At 44.4% G+C, this 27,503-nt stretch overlaps 1 protein-coding gene across 6 annotated transcripts in view; it reads right to left on the reverse strand.

Annotated features, from left to right (window-relative positions):
* Positions 1-14,017, reverse strand: part of HGF (hepatocyte growth factor) — a 58,700-nt gene extending 44,683 nt beyond the window's left edge. For 3 of the 6 annotated variants that reach the window (XM_083464065.1, XM_083464066.1, XM_083464063.1), the window contains exon 1: positions 13,718-14,015. In XM_083464065.1, coding sequence (XP_083320191.1) covers positions 13,718-13,784 — 67 coding nt within the window. In that variant the 5' untranslated portion in view covers positions 13,785-14,015. Of the gene's footprint in view, positions 1-7,180; positions 7,255-13,717 lie in introns of those variants that run through there. The other 3 variants (XM_083464062.1, XM_083464061.1, XM_083464064.1) reach the window with 3 other exon arrangements.
* Between the last annotated feature and the right edge of the window lie 13,486 nt (positions 14,018-27,503).

Genomic DNA, 27,503 nt, shown 5'->3' on the forward strand with positions numbered 1-27,503 from the left:
TCCAAGAAAAGACGCTTGGAAGTTTCCCTGCCAGGGCTAAAAGAAGCCAGATGGGGGCACAATTTTCATCAGAACTGTACTGCAAGAAGCAAAGGTTTATATCCTCCTCCCTGTGCACTGCAGTCCTAGAACATTTGCAATTAAATGCATTGGGTTTTCTCAATGAAATAAATCAAACAAAGACACAGCGGGAAGTTTATCATCACATCTAGTAAAGGTAAAGGGACCCCTGACCATTAGGTCCAGTCGCGGACGACTCTGGGGTTGTGGCGCTCATCTCGCTTTACTGGTCAAGGGAGCTGGCGTACAGCTTCTGGGTCATGTGGCCAGCATGACCAAGCCGCTTCTGGTGAACCAGAGCAGCACACGGAAATGCCATTTACCTTCCCGCCGGAGCGGTGTCTATTTATCTACTTGCACTTTGATGTGCTTTCAGACTGCTAGGTTGGCAGGAGCTGGGACCAAACAACGGGAGCCACTCTGTCGCAGGGATTTGAACCGCCAACCTTCTGATCAGCAAGCCCTAGGCTCTGTGGTTGCAGGCTTGCTTCCAGCTGGTTTTGAAGGCAATGTGAATGCTGAAGGGGATGCATGAAAAGTTGTCAAGACTACTTTGTCCTAATGTGGCCCTAGAAGTAGTGTTAATTTTCACTTAGGGGAATTCTAACTGCACACACCAAAATGGGAAAGGACTGCTAAAGCACCGACACATACACACCCAAACACACTGGAAACCTCAACAGACAGGGTGGTAGACTGGATAAATTGCTGGGGCTTGCATTTGGAAAAGCCCAATTCACATTCCCACTCAGCTGTGATGTGACGCTCACTGGGTGGCCAAATTCTCTCTCTTTCCACCCCACCACCGCCTAACCAACACAACAAGCATAAAATCCCACTCCAAGGTCCTCAGGGGTGGGCTAAAAGTGTAACAAATAAGCACAACAAGTAAGTATTCAGCCATTTGGAACACAAGCTGAAGCCTTTATTACTTTTACCCACTGGTTTGCATTATGATCTTCTGAGAATAAAGCTGATTTCACTTTAGCAAAGAAGCTACATAAAATGTAAATCTAAAAACAACTTAAAAATAGTTGAGTGCCAGAAATCTGTCACGTTACTGCACATGAAGTATACTTTTGTTTCTCCTTTTGCAATATTTCCTTCCTTCCTCTAAAATACATTGCACCAGTAATAAGCTAAAGAGGTGTCACAAGCAATCAAGATTACAACAGAGGTTTCCTAGAAGGCCCCCTTTTTTTTAAAGCAACTGTAGACTTCTACATCTCATGGCTCCACCACATTTTTCGATCTCAGTGACAGCTTGGATGGCTTTAAAAGAGGATTATACAAACTCCTGAAGGAGAAAGCTGCCAGTGGTGGTTCTGCTCAGGTTCTGGTTTCAAGGGAAGTAATAGTGCCACTGTATTCTGCTCTGGTCAGACCTCACCTGGAGTACTGTGTCCAGTTCTGGGCACCACAATTCAAGAAGGACACTGACAAACTGGAACGTGTCCAGAGGAGGGCAACCAAAATGGTCAAAGGCCTGGAAACGATGCCTTATGAGGAACGGCTAAGGGAGCTGGGCATGTTTAGCCTGGAGAAGAGGAGGTTAAGGGGTGATATGATAGCCATGTTCAAATATATAAAAGGATGTCACATAGAGGAGGGAGAAAGGTTGTTTTCTGCTGCTCCAGAGAAGCGGACACGGAGCAATGGATCCTAACTACAAGAAAGAAGATTCCACCTAAACATTAGGAAGAACTTCCTGACAGTAAGAGCTGTTCGACAGTGGAATTTGCTGCCAAGGAGTGTGGTGGAGTCTCCTCCTTTGGAGGTCTTTAAGCAGAGGCTTGACAACCATATGTCAGGAGTGCTCTGATGGTGTTTCCTGCTTGGCAGGGGGTTGGACTCGATGGCCCTTGTGGTCTCTTCCAACTCTATGATTCTATGATTCTAAGCTTCCCATTGGCATTTGGCTGGTCTCTGTGAGAACAGGACGTGGACTCGATGGGCCGTTGGCCTGATCCAGCAGGCTCTTCACAGGTTTTTAAGTTTTATATGAAACTTTCTCAGCACCCCTCCTCTCCTTTATCCCCACCTTCATGATATGCAGCAGATTTTGCAGACCTACCTGGCCTGACCTTAGGTCCCCCAGCTTCAAGCCTGTTGCCACCAGGCAATCCATCACCTACCTGTATGGGGACTACCTGGTGGTAGCAGTGGAGAGCAGCAGCAGCAGCAGCAGCAGCAGCACTGTATTCAGCACTGGGTGGCTTGGAGCCACAATTTCCCTCAACGGTCCCTCAATACACCAATGAAATTTAAGTGGTGCTGCCAAGCCACCTGACACAGGAAAGCTTATGGTAGTTATTATAGCAGTGGCAGTGTTTCTGAAACTTGGGCCTCCAGCTGTTGTTGGACTACATCTCTAGCTAACAGGACCAGTGGTCAGAGGTGATGGGAATTGTAGTCCAACAACGGCTGGAGACCCAAGTTTCAGAAACACTGGAGTAGAGCAGCAGGATGCCCTGTCAAGGCAATGGGGTCCCAGCAGCTGCTCAAGGATGCAACACAGTAAATCTTGACCTGTAATACCATCTACAGACTTTTGGCTGGCCGTTAACAGCTGCGTAGCTTGAGCCCTTGGTCCCTATAGAAATGAAAGTAGGTCTACTTCTGAAGCACCCTTCACATATGAAGGAGATGCTTCCACATAGTGCAATCTCCCAAAACTGGGAGATCCATATAAATGACAATGATCTTGCAAGTGGTGCCAATTTTGGGGGCCTTTCCCACCTAATTAGCATCTTTCCTTCCACTTGTGATTGCATCATTCACTCACAGTTCCTTCATGTGTTGAATTGCCTCTGTAAAAAGGTAAAGGGACCCCTGACCATTAGGTCCAGTCGTGGCCGACTCTGGGGTTGCGGCGCTCATCTCACTTTACTGGCCGAGAGAGCTGGCGTACAGCTTCCGGGTCATGTGGCCAGCATGACTAAGCTGCTTCTGGAGAACCAGAGCAGCACACGGAAATGTCGTTTACCTTCCCGCCAGAGCAGTACCTACGTGCTTTCAAACTGCTAGGTTGGCAGGAGCAGGGACCGAGCAACGGGAGCTCACCCCATCGCGGGGAGGTAAAGGTAAAAGGTAAAAGGATCCCTGACCATTAGGTCCAGTCATGGCCGACTCTGGGGTTGCGGCACTCATCTCGCTTTACTGGCCGAGAGAGCTGGCGTACAGCATCCGGTTCATGTGGCCAACATGACTAAGCCGCTTCTGGCGAACCAGAGCAGTGCACGGAAACACCATTTACCTATTTATCTACTTGCACTTTAAGGTGCTTTCAAACTGCTAGGTTGGCCTCTGTAGGAAAACACAAAATGAGTGTCTGAGTCATGGTGAAAAACGTAACGCTGGAACAAGGGTAAGGTACCCTTTCAACTCCATGGACCAAATCCTTATCAAGATCAACCTTGCAGGCCAAATTTGACAGACGGGGAGGGCCACCCATGTGGTGACATGGCATCTTATTCCTGGGATAGCTGACAGCTCAGGCAGCAGAGAATGAGATTCTTAATCTCAGGGTTGTGGGTTCAAGACCCACGTTGGGCAAAAGATTGCTGCATTGCAGGGAGTTGGACTAAAATGACCCTCATGGTCTCTTGAGACTCTGCAATTCTATTATTCTATTATCATTATGACGTCACATGATTGATAGGTGGGTTGTCCTCCCCACCTCTCAAAATCCCTTATGCACCCATCAGTCCACAGGTGACTACAGTATCACAAAGAAATCACCCACTGGGAACCTGCTGCTTTCACCCCCTCTAATAGTGAACATAGCTAGTGCCAACAGGACCATGGCCACAATGGGCTACTGGGAATCAAGAGGGTGGTATCAGAAAGCTCAGAGGAATCCCAAGGTTTGCAGAAGTACCAAAAAACCCTTTGAAAAATCCTGAGGGGACACAAAGCCCCCAAACAGCCTACACAGCAAGCCCAGTAGCTATGAAATATTGAGTGTCAACTGGAAAATAAAAAATAACATATAGTCAGGGAGTGGAATGCTTGAGATCTTTAAAGTTTATAGTATCCTGGAGGAAACCATGCCTGGCTGGCAAGAACCCTGAACAGGAGAACTTCTGCAATGAGGTGGGGATATGCTGCAATATTTTGTTGCAAGTACCACCTGTATATAACCGGTGAAATTAGCATTCTTTTCCAAGTACTGCTGCACATTATGCAGGGGGGTGGGGAACTCTGAAATAAATAGTGTTATAAGTTTTTTTGGGGGGGGAGCAGGCTTTATGCCAACTCATTCTAACTCCTGGATTCAGCAAGTGTCTAAAACATAAGCCAGGCTAGCTTCCTTATAAGGTGATCACCTAGGAGGTGATGGGCTATTAAGAGGAACAAAGAAGTGGATCTGTGCAAGATGGCAAGTGGGTGGGTCCCCTTCCCTAAAATGTTTGCTTTCTCTTGGGATTCAAGGCTGTGGCTGTTGGGGAAGCAAGGCCTTCTTGAGGTGTTAATGCTGTGAAACCCTCCATCGTAGGCTCAGGTTGTATATATGTGTAAATAAACCATGTATCATAAAGACACCATGTAATGCTATAATTCATTACAAAGGAAGCACAAACCCTGGGTAAATGCCTGGAACCCTGAAATCTCACACTGCTAGAAGACTGGGGTACAACAATAGTGCATTAAAGTGAAGAAACATGAAATCTCCAAACTCTCCAAACTGAAAGGAACGTTAACAGAGGAGGCAATTGTATACAGCTTCCATTTTTTTTCCTGGACTTATGTAAAATTGAAGACATGCCAAAGAAAAGATTACATCTTTCACATTAGTAGTTGGAATGTCAATAGATATTTATCTATAGAAAGAGCTACTGACTAGCCCTTAACTATCAGCTTAAAAAAATGCAATCTGTAGTTTTGTTTTGTTTTTAATTAAGAAAAGAATTTCACTTGGTATTGTGTAAGACTGCTTGTTAGCAGTTAGCATATGGATAATTCAAGTCAAATAAATACTAAAAATCAAGTAATTTGTAGTAAAACATGCACACGCAACTAGGTCACAGCAAAGTTACAAAATAGATTTACAAAGTACAGTCAAATACAACCCCAGGGCTAATAAAATTGAACTCCAGCTCAATTGATTTTTAAGGGAAAACAGCAATGAATATGCTGGAAACAGCAATGGGTGAGGGAGAAGGCAATTTTTAGACAGTTTGGTATTTTTAAACACTTTACCATTTTTACCAAGGAAATGAATGTTACCCAGTTATGATATACATTACATTGTCTTTTTATCTTCTTTGCAATCCATTTTTTTAGTATATTATCAAGGCTTCTGTTTGTGCAATTGTCACATAGACCCTAGGAAAAGACAAAGGATTTGCCTTTCATCTGCATCCTAGCTTCTGGCACGTGTTGCCTTCACAACCTACATCAAGAAGGACTACCGATGCAACAGGCAGTAACGAAGAGCCACACACACTGTTTTATACTATAGTTAGGGCTGCCATACACCCAGATTTTCCTGGACATTACTGGGACTTCAAAGGCAAAATTGACGTCCAGGGGGAATTTCTGAAAGGCGGCGCTTTGTCCTGAATCATAGGCAAGTCAATTGAAAAATCACATGGGGGGGTTGTCTAAAAAAAGCTGAACAATATTGGGGTCTTTCTATTGGGGTGTCCTGGTTTTTACTTTTTGAAATACGGCAACCCTAACTATAGTTGGAAGGTACATGCCTAAAACAGGGATAGCCCCTTTCTTCCTTCTTCCAGGAATAGGTTATCTGCACATCAGGGTGGTTTGGCAGCCTGGCATAAGGTCTTGTTCTGCCGTTGTCCCTCTGATAGGCATCTAGAGTCTAGATACACATCGGATGAACAGCCGCACAAAGCTTCCAAATAACGAATAAGAAGCTTTTGTTTCGACGTTCAGCTTCCTCTCCCACCAGTAATAACGTCACCAAAGTTTCCACTCCTTTTCATAGGAAACAGTTCCCTTATGTGACATGTATAATTTTATAACTGGTGCCATTTTTGTTTTTATTCTGCTAATGAATATAAGTAGCCTGTGCACTTCATTGGGTTTGAATTCAAGTGTCCTCAGCCCAAGTCAAATTCCATATCCAACCCCTCGACTAGCTCTTGCAATTTTCTTATCTTAGTCCTAAGGAGTGGGTTTTAATAGGTAAGAGAGGATAGTTTAATTAGAATTTATCTCTCCAGGCACCCATGTGTGGGGGTTGAACAGAGTTTGAAGTCCCATCCTTAGTAGCAAAATTGAAGCATAGGAATTAGGCTGTAAAGCATGGGTAAGCAAACTAAGGCCCACAGGCTGGATCAGGCCCAATTGCCTTCTGGATCCAGCCTGTGGATGGTCCGGGAATCGCTGTGTGGATCACCAGCGTGCGCGTTCTTTCCCTCTCCCTCCCACTCCCTCACACAGCAGCAGCGGCACCTCCTGGCTTCTCCTAGCACCTCCTCCCTCCTCCTGGCTTCTCCCCGCCCTGCCTAGAGGAGGAAGGGGGCTGGGCTTTGTTGGTGCCATCAACAGCAGCGCTAGAGCGGATGCCATTTTAAGCAGCCCCTCTTTGGAGCCCTTTTGTGCACCGCTCATCATCCCTCCACCGCTGCCAGCCTCTGCCACTCGCAAGACACAGGTAAGCAGCTACCGGGGCTTGTGGTCCTCTTCCATAATCCCCCCCATAAGAATATAGTCCAGCCCCCCACAAGGTCTGAGGGACAGTGGACCAGCCCCCTGCTGAAAAGGTTTGCTGACCGCTGCTGTAAAGCATTGCTTTGAACAAGTCCAGCTACAAACTAAGCTGGCTCCTGCTTTTCCTACCCCGCCTAACAAAGAATCAGACAGCAGACTGTAAGTTTAAAATATGATGTACAGTCATACCTCGGGTTAAAGTTGCTTCACGTTGAGTGCTTTCGGGTTGCGCTCCGCGGCGACCCGGAAGTAATGGAACGTGTTACTTCTGGGTTTCGCTGCTCACGCATGCGCAGACGGTCAATATGATGTCATGCGCATGCACAGAAGCGGTGAATTGCGACCTGCACACGCGCTGACGTGGATTGCGTTCACTTCAGGATGCGAACGGGGCTCCGGAACGGATCCCATTCATATCCAGAGGTACCACTGTACTTACTTCTATTTGCAGTACAAACAGGCATATGCCTGGCTGGAGCACGTGGAGGGCATGTCTGCCCCCTTGCTGGTCCAAGGAAGAAAATGGGAGGGAAGAAACAGGAAATACTTTTTTGATTCTTCCTGCTCAAGAGAAAAGGGGAAATGACATCACACAGAGCCCTCTCTTTACCAATTACATTTCTATGGTCTGAGTCTCTGCCTACCAGCAATACAGCTCTGTGGTCAATAGCCCCTAAACCTACTAACTACAGTCATACCTCGGGTTGCGAACATGATCTGTGCGGGAGGCATGTTCGCAACCTGCAGTGTTCGCAACCCGCAACACTGCGTCTGCGCAAGCGCGTGATATGATTCATATTCATCCATATTGCTTGGGAAGGAGAATCTGGAAGGGTAATAGTGTGACAGGGTATCACATCCAAGAAACCCTGAACACAACAATTGGTGGGATGGTGCCAGTTCCCTGGGCATCCCAGCTGGAATCAGGACGAGGGATGAAGCAAGACATACACCCAGTGAGTATTAAATGTAACTCCCCATTCTATGGCTCTCCACTTGCACGAGTTCAAATTACTACAGCAGCAGTTGTGTAGAAATGCAAAGGAACAGGTTTAATACTGGAGAAGTGTCATTCTTCTGTGAAGTCCCTGCACTGCTTTGTTAAAGCTAACTTCCCTCACTTCTAGCTAAGTAGTTTGGTTTGGGCAGGCTAGCTTCAGAAGACCAGGAGGATAATATGTGCACAAGGTCTTTCACATAGAAAAAATGAACGATGATGACAGGTTGAAAAAGCAACAATAGTTGAAAGCAGAAGTGAATAAATATTACTGCACAGTGAACAACCCACAGAAGGACTTCATTAAAAAATGTTAGCTCACCGTGACATTTTCCTGAGCTGAGTTATACAGAAATACATACCAAATTAAGAAATGAGGGCCGGGAGGAAAGAGGAAGAATCAACACATCCCCTCCTGTGTTTGGAACAATGAATGGCCATACCTATTCCCCAGCTTAACACAGTGTGTGATATCGTAGGCAAAACAATTCCTTGCAAAACACTCAAACACAACAATCACTGACATGCCATGCCACTATGACAGGTGTGGAGAACCTTTGGTCCTACAACTCCCATCAGCCCCAAGAAGAATGACCCATCCATATTATGGGACTTGCAGTACAGCAACATCCAAAGGACCAACAGTTCCCCATACCTTCTCTATGAGAATGATCTGAAAAGTAGGAAGTCCTTGTTTGAATTATCACATCCAGCACGAACTCATTGGGTAGCTTAGACCAGCAGCATTGGACCATCGCACAAGGAAGCTGCCTCCACGGCTCCCTTGCATTCCGGATCTAGGCCCCAAAGGCCCAATCCAGGTGCGGTTTCCTTCCCTGCAGCTCTGGCCTCAGTGATGGAGCCTGTCATGGGGGCACCTAGTTGTAACTCAAAAAATGTACCTGGGGCCACACCCTCCCAAGCTATATGACTGTCTTACTCTATATTACCATTCAGTGTGTGCGTTCCAGATGTTGTGGACTAAATGTCCATCAGCCTTGGCCATCAGAATCAATGGACAGGGATTTGAGGAGCTGTAGCCCACAAATAACTGGAGACCCCAAATTGGCTATCCCTGTGATTGAATATCCACTGGATTCCTTTCCAGCACTGTGGATTTCTTATAATGGGTACAATATTTATCAGATCATATTAAGTAAAGATGGCATGTGCATTTGAAGCCGAGGTGTTCCAATATGCCTATTTGAAAAACTGCAAGCAGAATCAACGTGAGCACAATTCCCCACAAGCAGTTTCCCTTTTGAATTCTGCTTGTTCCCCACCCCAGCCAGTCCCCACTTCCCCAGGTCTGGACTGCCTGCTTATTGGAGTCTGGTTATCAGCACCAACATTGTCCTCTGTATCCATGACTATAGACTGCAAAACTTGCTGTTCCAAAAAATAGCTAATTCTGGTCAAATAACAGCGCCCAAGGGCTTCCGACAGCAAGTTTCTTCTTGCTCTGCACCAGCCATTTTTGTATATGTAATTTTCTTTTTCTTTTTTACCCTGAGATGCATCACTTTACAGTTGTTTACACAGAAATGCATTTGCCATTTGCTATCCCATGACTGCTAGGGACGCGGGTGGTGCTGTGGGTTAAACCACAGAGCCTAGGACTTGCTGATCAGAAGGTCGGCGGTTCGAATCCCCGCGACGGGGTGAGCTCCCGTTGCTCGGTCCCTGCTCCTGCCAACCTAGCAGTTTGAAAGCACGTCAAAGTGCAAGTAGATAAATAGGTACCGCTCCGGTGGGAAGGTAAACAGCGTTTCCGTGCGCTGCTCTGGTTCGCAAGAAGTGGCTTAGTCATGCTGGCCACATGACCCAGAAGCTGTACGCCGGCTCCCTCGGCCAATAAAGCGAGATGAGCGCCGCAACCCCAGAGTCAGTCACGACTGGACCTTATGGTCAGGGGTCCCTTTACCTATCCCATGAGTGCTAAGCTTACTTAGGATTCCTTGATGGCATCCTTTGGATTGGAATTGCCCTTGCAAAAGCCATATTGGTTCTGCTCCAGCAAGGCTTGTTCTTCTATATACTTGATCATTATGGGTGGTGTACAACCACATTTTGCTCACAGTAGAATATTGGGGTGTTTTTTTTAAAAAAAAAAAACCTGCAGCAAAACTGTCATTTTCCTGCCTTTTAAAATCTGTCATCCAAATTCCACAGAATGTGTGTGTGCACTTTGTTCTCTGATATCTATACCCTTTTTTTTCATGAGGAACAGCCTTCACACATCCATCAACCAGCCCTCAGAACCAGAGATCCCTCACTCTATAACAGAGAATGCACATTTCCACTCTAGCTTTAGACCATGTTATAGAGTGAGATAAGCTTTCCCCACTAAGAGGCTTTCCCTTCTTTGATTTCAGTGGATGATTTTCCAGTTTTTACGCAACATCCTAATCTTGAGCCCTTCAGCTCCACTTGCCTCATGCTGCTCTGCTCACAAAAATAGCTTTAAATAGAAAAAGTGGAGGGGGGAACTCTGATAAAGGGGATCAAGTGCTCTGTGACTCCCCCCCCCCCCCGGTGTGTGTGTGTGTGTGTGTGACCAATAAGCAGCTATTGGCACTTTGCACCGAATGGATTCCATTATCCAAAAAGAATAGAGTCTTCAGACTGGCAGAATATCATTTTAACTGCTGACAGCATACAGCATAATAATAATCTACAGCTGAAAGAATAAATCACTGCAGGCTAATGACATGTAGTTATGTAAACACAGAGCCAACAAGACACAGCAAAATCTCTACTATACTTCTGAATATTTTGATTGACCAAAGTACAGATTTTCTTCATCTGTGATGTGTGGCAACATAAGTCACATGGAAAATGCCATGAAATGTGACCAGGAGCAGGCATGTTTGCAGGAAACTCAGCTTCCTTGTTAGGTGGTTTATTTACACACTCGAAGTCTGAGTACTCCGGGGAGGTTGTGGCAAAAGCATCCACATCATACATTTAAAGCACTCTAGAAGGTTGGTAGTTCGAATCCCCGTGACAGGGTGAGCTCCTGTTGCTCGGTCCCTGCTCCTGCCAACCTAGCAGTTCGAAAGCACGTCAAAGTGCAAGTAGATAAATAGGTACTGCTCCGGCGGGAAGGTAAACATCATTTCCGTTCACTGCTCTGGTTCGCCAGAAGCGGCTTAGTCATGCTGGCCACATGACCCGGAAGATGTACGCCGGCTCCCTTGGCCAGTAAAGCGAGATGAGCGCCACAACCCCAGAGTCGGCCATGACTGGACCTAATGGTCAGGGGTCCCTTTACCTTTACCTTACACCTCTTTAATAGCCAGGGGGAATCCTGGGAACGGCAGTTTGCTAAGGGTGCTAGGAATTTGTGAGGTCAGCACAATTTAAAAGTCTACAGTTCCCAGTTCTCCTGGTGCACATCAAATACAGCACCCTTACAGAGAGAATGGGAAGCAACAGATTCCTATTCCAACTCAAAGATGGCCTTGACTTAATAATTCTCTCTCAAACTAATCTAATGCACAGGGTTGAGCTATGGGTGTAGCATTAATCCACTATGAAGAAATTTGGCCAACAGATTCTACCACCAAAGTGTTACCATAATTTAATAAATCCAAAATATAAGGTTTAAAAGGGGGTCATGTTTTTAATTAGTTGATCACAAAAATATATTTAGGAGCAATTATAATCTACAGTTTACTGTCACTAAGATACATAGACAACAGATTTTCTAAAAGCTCGGGGAAGTGTCACAAACTTTTATCCGTGATTTTTCATAACTTATATTCACATGTATATTGAAAGAGATTCAGATAATCTGGAGCAACTCACAACTGAAAAAGTCAGCATGCGTTTATAATTGAAGTTGCCCCCCCCCCCCCATGCCCTCAAGAATGTGATGCAATTCAAATAAGTTGTGATGTATAACAGAGGTCTTGCTCTTGGTTGAAACAAACAAAAACCTACTTTGCAAATATAAACATTTATGTTTATATATTTAAAACTTGACCAATCCAACACCAACTGAGACATCCAACAGCAGAATAACCATGATGTAATAAGACTATTTGATTCCTAGACACTTGCAGTGATCAAATAGATTAGCTTCTGGAGTTTCTATGTATTTCTTTGAGAGCTGATATTAAGAATGTTAATATAAACCCTGTAGCAAAAATTAAAGTAACACTTTCCATAACAAAAAATTAAGAAGAAAATTAATGGTGGGGATATTTGTGTTTATAATACTGTATGGAGTCTATCTATTATTTTCCCCAGCATGTGAAATATTTACATTCTGAGAAAATAAGACTGAAATAAAATGGAATTTGTCCATCCAAGGATGCACTTTGGGGATGGAAATGAAATAAAAACTTGTCTTCATCCTAAATCACATTAACTGGGATCAAATGTTAAAAGCGATTGCAGGAGAGAGAGGGGGTAGGACAAGAAGGATGCTGAAAGTACAGGGGAGATCATGTTAGTGAGACGGAAACTAAAGTTCACCTGGACCGTCATTAAAATAAATAAATAGAAAAAGCACTTCGTATCAGACAAACTACTGGACTATCAACTCTACACAGCTGTATAAATAAGCTGCATTAATAAGATGTATAAATAAATTAGAGGAAGTTAGCAAAGTGCCTCCATCATGCTGTCAAAGTTATCTACAAAAAAGGTACACGTGGTTCCGAACCGATAAGCAGGTATATCTCTTTCCACAACATTTGCCTTAGCTAACTTCAAAAAAGAGAAAGAGGGACAAAAACCCAACGTGTTTCCTTTATAATAAAAAATATCCCCCAAACAATGGAGAAATACAAGCCCCGTCCCTCTGGTGTTCCAGTCCCATGGAAGACACTCAGAAAACGAAAAACCAAGTCAGCAGTTTCCAGTTGTTGATTGCTTATTGTTTGCTCTTCCTACTTTCCACAGCCCCGGGAACTTGATTGGCTCGGAGATGAAATGTTAATTAACTGGGTCCAGAAATAGACAGTTTACTGCACTGGGCACACACAAGGACATGGCCCTCATTTAGGTGTTCGTTCCAAGACTTGGAACTAGGTCTCCTGAGGTTAGGATGCTCACTGTTGTCCTCATACTGCTTAACATGTAATCAATTACACTGCAATAAGGGACAGATGTTTCCTCTTGCCCCATCACAGCTGAGAGAGCCTAGAAACAAGCAGTAAAATAACTCTCCCGCTTCCCCTTAGATCTGCTAATCTGTCCAGTTCACAAAGATTGCACATATGTAGGTCTTTGGGCTCCGAAAACTGTGCACATGGGGGGTTTGGGGGGGGCAGAGAGTGCATTTACACAGAACAAGACAAATTCTGCAGCAACATCCACACAGAGTTCTCTTCCTGCACAGATCCATGAAGTCTTTTTAGATCTACTGTATTTACAGGAACACTTAGGTGGGGCAAAATACATTTCTGTTTTGATTTCTAGCCCAGCCAGTCTTCCACTGGTCCTTCACTTGCTCAGAGAGGATAACGGGGTTTGCTTTGAGGCAGATTTTTATTTCCCTGCCACTTTCTGGCATGGATAAAAGGGAACCATATTCGATCCAGACACCTGAATGATTTGATGCCCTACTACAAGCGTCCTGGGACACGGATCAGGGGGTGTAGCTTTAGCCCTGTCCCGGGAGGGGACTTCGCAAAACAAACTTAACCCATTAGTTGCCGGGCGCTTTTCACACCTTCATTCGCCCTCCGGACATCCCTCGCCAGAAAAAAAAAATCGAAATAGTTCTCGTCATGCATTTGGATACATCATAAGTACAGAAAATTCTCAATATCCCCCCTCTCCCGTAAATGCATACTCGCGCGAGTTCACACGCACGTGTGCGCGTGTTTCCAACACAAACGTGCGGAACTTCCAATGCACGCAACAAGCACATTTGTTTTAAAAAGAAAACGAAAAGGCAAGAAGTCCCGAGTGGAAAACGACCGACCAGCTCCTTGAGGGGAAAAGAAAACCAGGAGGCGAACTCACCTGCCCAAGGGATGTTGCTGATGGAGTGAAGGAAGAGTCCGAGGGGCAAGAGCTGGCTGGTCCACATGGGGGCTGGGGGGGCTTCGGTCGCCAGGAGGGAAGAGGAGATGCCCAGCCGGCCAAGAGAGGAGACGGAGCGAGCCGAGCTGCTGCTTTTTATTGCGATGAGCCAAGTTTTGTTGTGTGATTAACTGGAAAGCTCCGGGTCCCAACTCCCTCTTACGGTAAGAAAGTGTTTAGCCAACACTCCCCTCCTCTCTCTCTCTCTCTCTCCGCCTCTCCTCCAAGCCAGTCCAGAGAGGGAAGCGCGAAGGGCGCAGGGACCCCCGCAGACACCGACGGGCAAGCCGCGTCCGCGCCGGGGGAGGGAGGGAGGGAGGGAGGGAGAGGCGGGCGCGGCGCCGACGACACGCGCCCAGCTCAGCGGGGGAAGCCCCGAGGCACGAGGCCGGCGGGACGCAAGCGGGGAGCAAGCAGGCCCGAGCGCGGGGCCACGTGTCAGCGGGCCCCTCCGAGACCCCCTTGGGTCGAGCCCGTGGCTGGAGGTGCAGGCAGAGAGGCTGGCCTGCGGAACGCCCTGCCCCTAGAAAACGAGCAAGACGCTTTATCTAGTTATCCGTTTGCAAAGATGTTGTTGTTTAGTCGTTTAGTCGTGTCCGACTCTTTGTGACCCCCTGGACCAGAGCACGCTAGGCACTCCTGTCTTCCACTGCCTCCCACAGTTTGGTCAAACTCATGCTGGTAACTTCGAGAACACTGTCCCACCATCTTGTCCTCTGTCCTCCCCTTCTCCTTGTGCCCTCCATCTTTCCCAACATCAGGGTCTTTTCCAGGGAGACTTCTCTTCTCATGAGGTGGCCAAAGTCTTGGAGCCTCAGCTTCACGATCTGTCCTTCCAGTGAGCACTCAGGGCAGATTTCCTTAAGAATGGAGAGGTTGGATCTTCTTGCAGTCCATGGACTCTCAAGAGTCTCCTCCAGCACCAGAATTCAAAAGCATCCATTCTTCGGCGATCAGCCTTCTTGATGGTCCAGCTCTCACTTCCATACATCACTAGTTTGCAAAGACACAGCCCGCTTTTCCGCCAAGGGCACATCTCCTCTCAACAGCCCTGTGAGGTGGGTTAGGCTGAGAGGGTGAGTGACGGCCTGAGGTCACCCGGAGAGCATAATGGCCAAGTGAGGATTTGAACCCTGATCTCTCCTATGCTAGCGTTCCTGCCAGTGAGTATGCCCATATTTCTACACTCTGTGGCTCAGTGGGTCTGGCTGTTAACCAGGAGGGTGGGAGTTCTATCCTGTGGGCAGGATCCCTGCATTGCAGGGGTTGGACTAGATGACCCTCAGGATCCCCTCCAACATAAGATTCTATGGTTCTATATTCAGGGGAGGGTTTTTATTTTTATAATGGGGTGGGGAAATCCCCACATCTGCAGTGCACCAATACCTTTCTTAGTCCCACCCAGCATTTGATGAAATAGTGAGGTATCACTCCAGTTCTGCAGGACACATAATGAGGATGGATGTAAAAAAAACGGGAGAGCAGGGAGAAAAACAACTGACTTGAGTGTTAAGCTCACCCCCATCCTCCCCACCTTAGCTTGGGGTCTAGGCTGGAGAACTCAAAGTCGTGCTCACTATCTAGTCACACTTAGCTTGATTATTCCAATAATTATATTGCCCAGTTCTGGATTTTGGAATTTTTCTAATGCCACGCTGGGCTTTTAGAAGGAAGGGTGGATTACCTACCGTAATTCTTAAAATAATACACATTAATAGATCAAGTCTGCTCCCACTGCTTTTACAGTGGTATCACGGGGTGCAGATGCTTCAGGTTACAGACTCCGCTAACCCAGAAATAGTACCTCAGGTGAAGAACTTTGCTTCAGGATGAGAACAGAAATTGTGCTTCAGGCTAAGAACAGTTTCAGGTTAAGAACGGACCTCCGGAACGAATTAAGTTCTTAACTCGAGGTACCACTGTATTACTTTCTTTTTGTCCCTTGCAGAAGCATTCAGAAATGTAAACTCCCATCCACAACTTAAAGCGGTCCTGGTGGGGTAGAGAGAAATACCGCTTGATTCTGCTGAATACATCAACAGGGCCTGAGCCAGGATGTTTTCAGCAGCTGGGCTCCTGTGCCTTTTTTAATTGCTGCACGGTGGGCAGGAATGCTGCAGGTACATGCTTAGCAAGGGAATGTGGTGGTGATGGAGAGAGCATCACCTGTTGCATTTATGGTTCCAAAGCAGCTGTTACTGTTATAGGACTCCTGACTCTTTCCCCCCATTCCCCGGATAGTTACTTTAGCCTACTCATACTCCCTTAGAACACTTTAAAAAAATACTGCTCTTAAGCATTTTTGCAGCCTAGGCAAAAGAACTGGCTTGGTCATGTCCACAGAATGGAAGGTGGCAGGATCCCCAAGGAGCTGGCTTCAGGCACCAGGCCTGTTGGAAGACCCACTCTGCATCACAAAGAAGTTTGCAAATGGGACATGAAGGCCGGCAACCCCGCCTTGTGAGAATTCCTTGCAGGCGACCTCAGTGCCTGGAGACAGGCAGTCAAGTGAGGAGTGAGAAGAAACGCCCTGGTGCATCTGCAGCAGCAAAACCAGATGCCTTCACTTGCCCCAGCTGCAACAAAACATGTCTCTTCTGCATTGGTCTCTACACAGTGACGTCGCAACGGGGGGGGCGGGAGGGGTGCCATGTCTGGGGGGGGTGACAAGAAGGCACCCCACGGGGGCTCGCGACGGCGCAAGCAGCCGTCACACTGCCGCAGCTACATGTGGAGAATTCTCCATTTGCGGCTGTAGCCTTGGGCAGAGGATCCCAGCGCCGGCAGCAAACCGCTATGTACACTGCATGTGCAGTGTCGCACGCATGCGCTGTACATAACAACACCGCACATGCACTGTACATAGTGGTTTGCTGCCAGCGACGTTTGAGCGCCGTACAGACAGCGGTGGGATCCCTCCGTCACTGCTACAGTCGCATGTAGAGGATCCTCCGTTTGCGGCTATACAGAGGGATCCCGGCACTGTCCATATGGCACTGGAGCGCCGGCTAACCACTATGTACAGCGCATGTGTGGCGTTGCTATGTATAGCACATGCGGCGTACATAGCGATGCCACACATGCTCCCTACGTAGCAACGCCCCGCCCCAGGTGTCACGACGCCTTCGTTCGCCCCTGTCTCTACAGCCACAACAGGGGCTCTAACCTTTCAACAGTTTGACTTCACCCCCATCTCAGAATGGGGTATGCTACAGAACCAAGCTCCCTTTAACATGAGCACAAATCTCAAGAAGCCCAGAAACAGTACAATTAGATTTTAAATCCCTCTCACATCGACTCGACTGTACCCCAAAGCTGCGTATCTTCTTAAATAGCAGGCATCCACCCAAGCCTGCAACAGACTTGCCAGGGCACAAGCCCCTTGATTGTCAGTCAGAGTAGTGTCCAAACTCAGATGTATCAACCTTCTTCCCAGTATGCTCTGAGTATGACTAACATTGGCTACAACCTGATGTTTGCAGTGTGTTTGAATGCAGAGGTAGTAGGGAGCAGGGGTGAGCAACCTTTTCTCCATTGCATGTTAGTGGGCATGGCTGAAGGTGGGCAGGGCTGGAGCCAAAAGTGGCAGCCACTGGTTTCTCTTCTTTCTAAAGCCAGTGCTGGGATTGAAGGCACAGATGGCTTTTGCCAGAGGTTTGCAGAGACTGCAGATTGCATGAAGCACTAGATTGCAGCTTGCCTACCGCGAGCATAAGAGATAACACTTATTAGTAGCAAATGAGCAGAGATATGGCCTGCCATTATTTTAGAGGGTGAGTACAATTGGTAAAAAAACACATTGTGGTTGTCATCAGATTCATCAGATAAGTAGAATTCAGTTCTTCCCTACGTAGTTGAGTGAGTGCTTGCCATTTCAATTCTGGGAATCATAGTATGATAGAATTGTAGAGGTGGAAGGGACCACAAGGGAAAGCTTGCAAGTATTGCATTTTTTGCTTTTTACACAGTTCTTAAAGGTACAGAGGCCAGCCAGAAAGAAGAACTCTGTGAATGGTATTGCTATTGCACCATCTGTGTATTATAAGAGCTCAAGCTTCGAAGTACACACATACAGAGTATTTGCAAGAAGCCCTGAGGATCAGTTCACACATACACGCAGTTGGTCATACTGTTGCATGCCACCCAATCTCAGAGTGGTGTGAGATTCCAGGGGTTCCAGACACAGTTTGTGTTTCCTTTCGCAGATGAGACACTGCAGAGACTTTGGTGTCCTTAGGATATATGGTTTATTTATACATATGTACAACTTGAGCCTGGCAATCCAGAGAAATTTTATCAGTGAAGCATTTTTTTTCCACATTCAAGTGTTCTGTTGAATTTTAGATTGTTAATGTTGTTTTTCTCCTGCAACTTCTACTTAATTTCTGTTTGCTTATTCAATTTATATCCTGCCACATGCTTTAAAAGGCCTCAGGGTGACTCTGTTCTGTTCATAGTTGTATCACGTTATTTTGCCTTTATTTGCCTAAGTGCTTATTCAAAGTGCTGCCAAACTTCGTTTCTCCACAACCGTATTTATCTTCACCTACCCACTGTCAGAAATTGGAAGTATTCTCTTGAGACCACCACTGAATGAATAATCAGAGTAAGGTGGTATTTTCTGAGGTGTTTAGTCCAAAACACACTCCCATAAAATGGTGTGGAACACCTCTTTATTTCCACTGATTTCAATGGGACTGTCTCTTCAATAGGTACATAATATTGCAGTCACAGCCCATTGCTTTTGGGAAAGGGAATAGAGATTTCAAAATGTCAAAATATAATAAATTAGAGAATACATACAGAAAAAAACTGGGGAGCTTGGATGCACCACAAGAATATACTTTTAACATGAACCAGCATGGAGTGGGATCTGACATGACACTGTAAAAGGTAAAGGGACCCCTGACTATTAAGTCCAGTCACGGACGACTCTGGGGTTGCGGTGCTCATCTCACTTTATTAGCCGAGGGAGCCGGTGTACAGCTTCCGGGTCATGTGGCCAGCATAACTAAGTGAACCAGAGCAGCGCACAGAAACACCGTTTACCTTCCCACCAGAGCGGTACCTATTTATCTACTTGCACTTTGACATGTTTTCAAACTGCTAGGTTGGCAGGAGCTGGGACCGAACAATGGGAGCTCACCCCGTCGCAGGGATTCGAACCACCAACCTTCTAATCGGCAAGCCCTAGGCTCAGTGGTTTAGACCACAGCACCACCCGCATCCCAACATGACACTGTAGCAGGTAGGAAAATAAGAATTATCCCATAGGTTAGATATGCAATTTCTGTTTGAATGGTACCTGAAGTCACATTTGGCTTGAGCAAAGTGTTGTAGATGAAAGTCTTGTGTGCAGAAGCTTAGTTCAATAAGTGGTATTCAATCCTCGCCTGACTCAGAATCGGCCCATTGAAGTTAATAGACATGACTAACTTAAATGGGTCTACTCTAAGTAGGACTTTCCCATGCCTGGTGTTGTGGCATGTAAAAGGCTAGTTCACATGTACATATGCATAATTTGATTTCTCTGTACCTGATTGCTATATACCTGAGCTGCTATCTGAAACTTACTAGGGAGAAAGTCCCTTAAACACATTGAGACGTATTTCTGGTTAATATTCATAGTACTGTGCTGCCAGGTTTGAAAACAGGTGAATGCTTATCAGTGGTGAAAATCTGGCAAAATTAAAAAGTCTAGTTCAGGTTTGTTTTTATAGGCTTGTTTGTTTGAATGGACTGCCAGATATCTACTGCCATGGGCAGAATTTTTATATCACAAATGTCATGCTTTCCAGTGAAGTTTGCTCACTCATTCTTGACCAAGTCACAAAGTTAGATACTTCATAACTGTGACATCATGATGACTTGAATATATAAAATGGTCATCACAGACATGTCTCTACACCAACTGAAGCCATTGGGGTCAGTTCACACATTCAGCTGTGAAAAATGAAGTCACAGTAATCGAGAAAATCAAGTGATGTGCCAGAGTCACTGGCAGCTGAAAGGATGGAGAGAATCAGTTGATACCAGATGTTGGAGGGGGGAAAGTATGTATGTATGTATGTATGTATGTATGTATGTATAAACAAACAAACAAACAAACAAACAAATAGGAGAGATGTTTAAGATGCCACAGGACTCTGTTTCATCTTCTACTGAGTTCCCACATACTTCTACAGTTTCTATTAGTAAAATTACACTTGCATTGTATGTAATGTAGCATCAGTTCTATCCATGTTAAGGTTAGAAATACAGCCTTTCATTTATTCTGGTGTAATGACACCTTTTCTCCATGCTCATGTCAGCATGTCGCACATATTCAAGTAAACAGACATTAAGGAAATGTAAGTTGACGCCTGCAAATATATTGGAAATGAAATAAAGAGAGGCTGGCAAATGCCTTAGCAAGGGGCAGCCAAAAGAAACCTGACAAAAAGCAAGTTAAAAGCAAGAGTGCAATTTTATTTCATATTTTAGATTAATGGTGTGCTTCTCAATTTACTGTCACTGAGCCATGGCTGGCTGACAGGGTTGTTACAGAGATAAAATGCAAGGGCAGGGAAACACTTTGAGTTCCATAGAAGAAAGGTGGGCATAAAATATAATAAAGCCATGTAAGACATGCATGCTTAAATGTATACAAACACATTTCTGAAATGAGAAGTCCTGGCATTCAAGTCTGCCAAGGGCACACTGGCAATGGTTCCTCTGCAGTGAAAGAAGCCTACGAAGAGTCCAACTGAAACAGACCACGGTTGAATCCAGTCTAACATACTGTTCCTAACAGTGGTCAGCGAGGTGCCTCTGAGGAAACTGGAAACAGCACATGAAGGCAACAGCCCCTGTTTTTTCTCTTTCTCTCTTTGTCCTCTAGCATCTGGTAGGCAGAAGTATGCTGATAATAGTCTTGAAGGTTTCACTTAACTTCCAGGCCTAATAGCCACTACTGATAGACCTGTCTCTTCCACAAATTTGTCTAACCCCTTTAAAAAGCCACCTAAGCTCATAACCGTCGCCACATCTTATGGTAGCTGGACATTCTCAGCACCACTTTCCTTCATTATTTTTTCATTTGTTCCAAAGCATCAAACACAAATTCTCCTGTCTGGGACTGAGCAAAGGCTCAAATTAGGTCCTATTCACCTATGGCACCTTTAGGTACAAAGACATCTGGCATTTGATCCCCAGGCTTAAAATAAATTGTAGATGACCTGCAATTAAGTGGCAATGTGTTTCTGAAAGAGGTCTGATATGTAGTCCCATAGGAAGAAGTGGTGTAGAAAACTGGCTCCAGATCTGGAAATAAGCTTATAATGACTAGCAGAAGCAGACAAATGACTAATATTGTGAACATTATCTATTGCCTTTCAGACAATGAACACTGATGACATTGCTAAACCATTTCTGTAGAAGCGTGCTTAGAACTAGGTGGAAATGAAAAGGGAGCTTGCCTTCGCCCTGTCACTATTTTGCAGGAAGGATTCATAAGTGCACACCAGAACTTTAGGTTTGTCCAGCTGAAGTGGATTAGAGGCTTCTGTCACCCTCGTGCAACAAAGCCACTTTAAAAAAACCAAAAAGCACAGTAATGGACTCTTTGTGGTTTGGAAAGTGATTGGGAACTGCACTGAACAGTATGGGATAATGACTAAGGTAAACATCCTGCAAGGAAGTCAGGATGAACACAAGATGAATGCTCATCGTTGTATAATAACAAACAAATCATGATGACTGCTCAGTAGTCTGGAGGGGCCTTAATTTAACATTTCACGATTGAATGGGATTTTTTAAAATGTTGTAAAGAACTATATTCATGGGGAAATGATGTTTAATACTTTCTCCTGGGCTGCTTTACCCAAACTCTTCCAGGGACCGTTTCCCCCTCCTTGCACACAGGGGGCCTGGGGATTCAGATGCTAGTGTGCCACTCTCTGCAACACACCAGCTAATGTCAAGAGTCTCCAGGTTTCTTCCTTTCCCTCCAGACCCACAACACAACCCGCAACAGGTTTTTCTGTTTTCCCTCTTAAGACCAGAGCCCCTGTGTGTCCATGGGGCTGATGAAGTGAAGCCCTCCTTCACTTTCTTCAGGTTTGTTTTCCACCAGCCTTCCACCAGTAACCATGGATGTAAAGCCTCTTCGTTATTGTCCAAGTTGGCCTTCAATCTCCAAGAGAATCATCTTTCTTGCTCCTATGAACAAATCTTTATATGGGAATAGTGCATTGGTTGGTGAGTGTAAAGAGGGGTGTGGTGAGCAAGAGGAAAAGGTGAAATAGACCAAAAGAAGATATTGCAGGTACCCACAATAAACATGCATCCACAGATTTTTGCAAGTCTCCATACATAATGTATTACTTCGGAAAACGCCATCCTAAATAAACTTCTAAAGCAGATCCCCATGTTCCATGGAGCACCTTCTTTTTGATATTTTAAAATGGGCTATCTAAGACTTTCAAAAATCCAAATACAAGGGTAGCACTGAAGGGTTCAGAACCATGACAAAAGAGGGAAGCAGGATTCCTAGGAAGTCTCAAAGGCCCCACTTAGAGAATTCTGCTAAGAAATGTTACATTATATAAAGTAACTAACACAGATAAAAATATTCAATATTAAACTAAAAGAAATAATTACACTTCAAAAGTATTTATGGATTATATACATTCATAGAGGATTTAAAAAATAATAATTCTCAATAACCAGAAATTACCATGCTCTTGGGGAATATTCACATGTGATCTGAAACATGGGGGGATGGTTGTGTAAATGGGGCTGCCCACCAAAGACCAGCCATCTATAAATTTCATCCTGCTGGAAATTATTATCCATCAGGTTGAATTTCTGAAACTGGATATTGGTTCACATTTGTAGCCTTGCTTTTTTGAAAATACAAAGGAATTGTAGAGAACACTTGCATTATGCCAAAATCTACTGCAGAGCTTTATTGTGATATTAATACACTAATAAAAATGCTATGTAACCATTACAACTTCTTTTAAAAGCTGGTTTCACTTTATAGTTGGTCTGAATAGCAAATGCAGATGTACAAACTGTACTAAGATTGAATGTTACAAACTGCCTGGCTGAGCTCATAGAGGTGGTCCTGAGCCTGGTGTCGAAGAACTCTCAGTTGTTAGTCCTGGAGGATTACAGCATTCACATTCATTCAGAGGCCACCTTATCAGGTACAGCTCATGACTCCACGGCTGTCATGGCAACCACGATGCTTTTCCTTTGTGATTTAGGCCCTACATATTCTGTTGCTCATACTCTTGACATGGTATTTTATTTTGAATATTTCAATGGGGTTCTGGGAGTAGGTAAAACTTTCAGGGTGCCATGGCTAAAGAATTGCCTGATGATAGGTGAAGGGTGATCACCGAATAATTGATGCTTTTGAATTATGGTGCTGGAGGAGACTCTTGAGAGTCCCATGAACTGCAAGAAGATCAAACCTATTCATTCTGAAGGAAATCAGCCCTGAGTGCTCACTGGAAGGGCAGATCCTGAAGCTGAGGCTCCCAGACTTTGGCCACCTCATGAGAAGAGAAGACTCCCTGGAACAGACCCTGATGTTGGGAAAGATGGAGAGCACAAGGAGAAGGGGACGACAGAGGACGAGATGGTTGGACAGTGTTCTCGAAGTTACAAACATGAGTCTGACCAAACTGCGGGAGACAGTGGAAGACAGGAGTGCCTGGCGTGCTCTGGTCCAGGGGGTCACGAAGAGTCAGACACGACTAAACAACTAAACAACAAGCCCAACTGAACATTGTGAGACTTACTCTGAATAGGGATGGGAAAATATTGCACCTTTCTCATTTTTCAGATCTTAAGTTCAGTCAGACATGACCAAACAACAACAGAGTCAACAAGAGTCAGACATGACTAAACAACAACAAGAACAAGTGACACAGGGCTCAATAACTTCCAGAGTGGTTGGTAACTGATTAAATCAGAATCATAGAGTTGGAAGGAACCACAAGGATCATTTAGTCCAATCCCCTGCAATGTAGGACTTTATTTGCCCCACGTGGGGCTTGAACCCATGAACCTGAGATGAAGAGTCTCATGCTCTACCTATTGAGCTACTCCAGCTGTTGAATTAGTCTGCCTTCAAATGCTGCTTGTGTCTCTGGACTCCCAGATTGCTCTTGGGAATTAGAAGTCAATCTAGTAAGCTCTTGTGCTGAAGCCCTGGTCAAAATTAGGATTTGATTTAGGATGCTGAAATTCTTTCCTGTGATTTAGATCTGAAACTGATTTCTGAGGAGCTGCTGGAGGCGGCATGATTGAGACGTTGACTAGAGCACAGGTGATGGGACACTGAGGATGAGCCCAAGTGAACATTGGTTAAAAGAGCTCATTTTAAGTTTCTAAATTGTGCTATAGACCTCTGCCCTTCTTATGTAGTTGTATCTAATTGTAGGAAGCCATCTTCCTAGTAAGTTTGGTAATGAGCATGTTTCTGTAGGAATATTACCTGTCAGTCACCATGAAAAAGGTAGTCTTTAACCCCCTTCATTAAAAATCTAGACCTCACTGACTTAAGAAATTGTAGATCCATATTTAATTTCTCTGTAACATCTCACCTGGAAGAGGCCAGATCAGTTGTGAGCTGCCCTGTGATCTTCAGATGAAGGGCACTATACAAATTTACTAAATAATACACTGAGTGGAGCACCTGGTCACATATATATTACACCTACACTGACTGCCTATTAGCTACCTAGCTATCTTTAATGTTATATTGTCAACATATAAAGCCTCGAATAACTCAGCACCAGTTTGCAACATAAAAGCGGCCCTTTTCCATGGTGGCTCCTATCCTCTGGAATAATAATAATAATAAATAATAATTTTTATTATTTATTTATGTATTTATACATGCCCTGCCCATCTGGCTGTTATTCGGGAAGCTCTGGCAAATTAAAAACTCACCTATCTGCAAGGGCTTTCCCTGAACATTTCCTACTATTCTATATTTCTGTTACTATCTGTGATACTGGTTTCATTTTGAAATGGTTTTATTTAGTGTATATTTATTATTGTTTCTGTAAACCAGATCAAGATTTCCCTTTAATGATGAATTGTATAATATATTAAATAAGCAAAAACTTCTTTTTTAGCAAAGTGCTCATGAAGGGGGGAGTCTTAGGTGGAATAGCCAGGGGGTTGCTGCTGCTGCCACTCTTACACCATCTGCACCCCAAAGCAATTTTGCAGCCAAGTTTGCTATAATTATACAGCCAAATCTTTTGTTAAGAGTAATTTAGAAGGCTTTCCCATTCCACCAGGAGTAAGAGTGTTGTTTTCTGACTCAAAATAATTGCCTTTTGCCCTGAACATCCTGCATAAGTTGCTGGTTTTGAGCACCAGTTAGAATTCACCACAGAATGCTCAATTGACTGTCCCCACAGAGGTGCCTCCAAATCTGCTTCACCATTGACTTCAATGAGTTGTGCAGATCATGTGTGATCTTGAGTGTTACCGCTTCCTTAAAAAATCCTCAGAAAGAGTATAAAGGATATAAACAAGCCGTTCTAAGGCTTAACAGTCCTCAGGAGTCTTGCAAAGTCCCTTTTGCTCAACTTTCAGAAATATGACTGAAGTATTGTGCTGCACCATTCTGCACATTTAAATCAGATGGAGGTGGAGAAGCCAATTTTACTTCTAATCCATATGGTAGACAGCTGTTCTTCACATGAACAAGTTCTTAGGAAAATGTTTTCTGGAAACCACAAAAAAAATAAAACAACGAAAGTTCCAGTAAGTTTATCAGAGTAAAATGTTTCATGACAAGATGGTTTGTTGGCGTGGCTAATAAGGAACAAGTTTTGAACAGTTAACAGCAGGCAGCGTATAATCAAGAGCTGCCATTTTCCAACAGAACAGCAAGGGAGAATAAAGATTTGCAAAAGCAGGGACCAATTTAAAACAATGTCTGGAAATGTAGTGTGTATTTTGGAAGGGGCATTTTGTATTGTTTTAAGATTATGTTTTTGAAAGCACTTTCTATAAGCCAATTCGGCTCCACAACAAATCTCTCACTGACTTCAGTAGAAGAACATTTTGTTGCTGTGTCTTCCTCAGCTTGTGTCAAAGGCTGATTTTCCACCAGCATTTAAAGTAATTTAAGTTTGCATTGTCTTTTACTGAAGGAGCTCTACTTATTTCAACTTTAGTTTGTGATGTTAATGTTAGCTTGTGCATACTTACCATTCCAACTCTGGTTTCTGTTTTGATCCTAATCATAACTCTCAGGGGTGGCTATGCATTCTTCATACATGATGCCATACATCTTTCCATTTCCTAATTGTTCGAGGCAGAGCTTCAGAGGATATAGAAACCATAGGGGTACTAGGAATTAGTAAGGTAGGTGGGTTTCTGTACATTTCACAAAATATGCAAATTTTCTTTGTGAAGTTCAAACAAGCATTTATGAGGAAATCCACTAAACCAACCCATTGCCATTGGCCCAATCCAATTCTCTTCTTATGTTCTTAAAGGGCACATTAAGTCATTGTGGTTAAGCCAATAATGTCAAGGAAATGCTTTTGCTGAACAGCAACCCCAAAAACTATTTTGGAAATGGTCAGTGTTCACATCTGATAGTCTTAGCATGCAGTTAATCAAGCCTAGGAAATGTTAGCGACAGTCTTTTAAAGGGTCATTTTCCTTCCCTGAATATTGGAAAATTATGGTGAGTTTGTAATACATGTTTATTGACCGATATGCAAGCTGAGAATTGAAACCTAGGAAAACATTCAAATACAGAGAGTGCAAGTCTTTAAAACAGAAGCAGTTTGATCCAGATGTCCACAAATCACTGTTGCCAAGTTGTCAATTGCAACCATCCAATCTGGTTGCCATTCCTGGCCTACAGACTGAGCACAGAAATTTCCTCCATGCCTTCCACATTTTCCTTTAATGAGATGCAATTGTTACAATGACTAACAACAACAACAATAACAATTCATGTAGCTTGGACTCATATAAAAATATATCTCTGTGGCGTACAAAATCTTAATTAAAACCAAAACAGCAGAAGTGCATAATGGGGAAACTGACAAGGAGGTTATAAAAACAGTAAATCATTTTCATAAGGAGGCTTGCTGAAATAACCTGCTCCCAGGATGGCACCCAAAACTCATTGCAGATGGTTCCAGCTTGATTTCATTAGGTAAAGAGTTCCATAACTCCAGGGCCAGCACCCCAAATTTCATGTCCAGCAAAGTCTGACGCTGCCAGGCACCGTCAGATGTGCTTCAGTGACAGATCACACAGATATAAGGAATAGGGAGATCTTTTAAGAATACTGCCAGGATGGTTAAGGTTTCAAATAGTAATAGCAAGATATTGAAAGTAGCTCAGTAGTGTAGAATCATAGAATCATAGAATCATAGAGTTGGAAGAGACCACAAGGGCCATCGAGTCCAACCCCCTGCCAAGCAGGAAACACCATCAGAGCACTCCTGACATATGGTTGTCAAGCCTCTGCTTAAAGACCTCCAAAGTAGGAGACTCCACCACACTCCTTGGCAGCAAATTCCACTGTCGAACAGCTCTTACTGTCAGGAAGTTCTTCCTAATGTTTAGGTGGAATCTTCTTTCTTGTAGTTTGGATCCATTGCTCCGTGTCCGCTTCTCTGGAGCAGCAGAAAACAACCTTTCTCCCTCCTCTATATGACATCCTTTTATATATTTGAACATGGCTATC

This window comes from Podarcis liolepis (genome assembly GCF_965112155.1).
Source record: "Podarcis liolepis genome assembly, chromosome: 10".
NCBI classification, from domain to species: domain Eukaryota; kingdom Metazoa; phylum Chordata; class Lepidosauria; order Squamata; family Lacertidae; genus Podarcis; species Podarcis liolepis.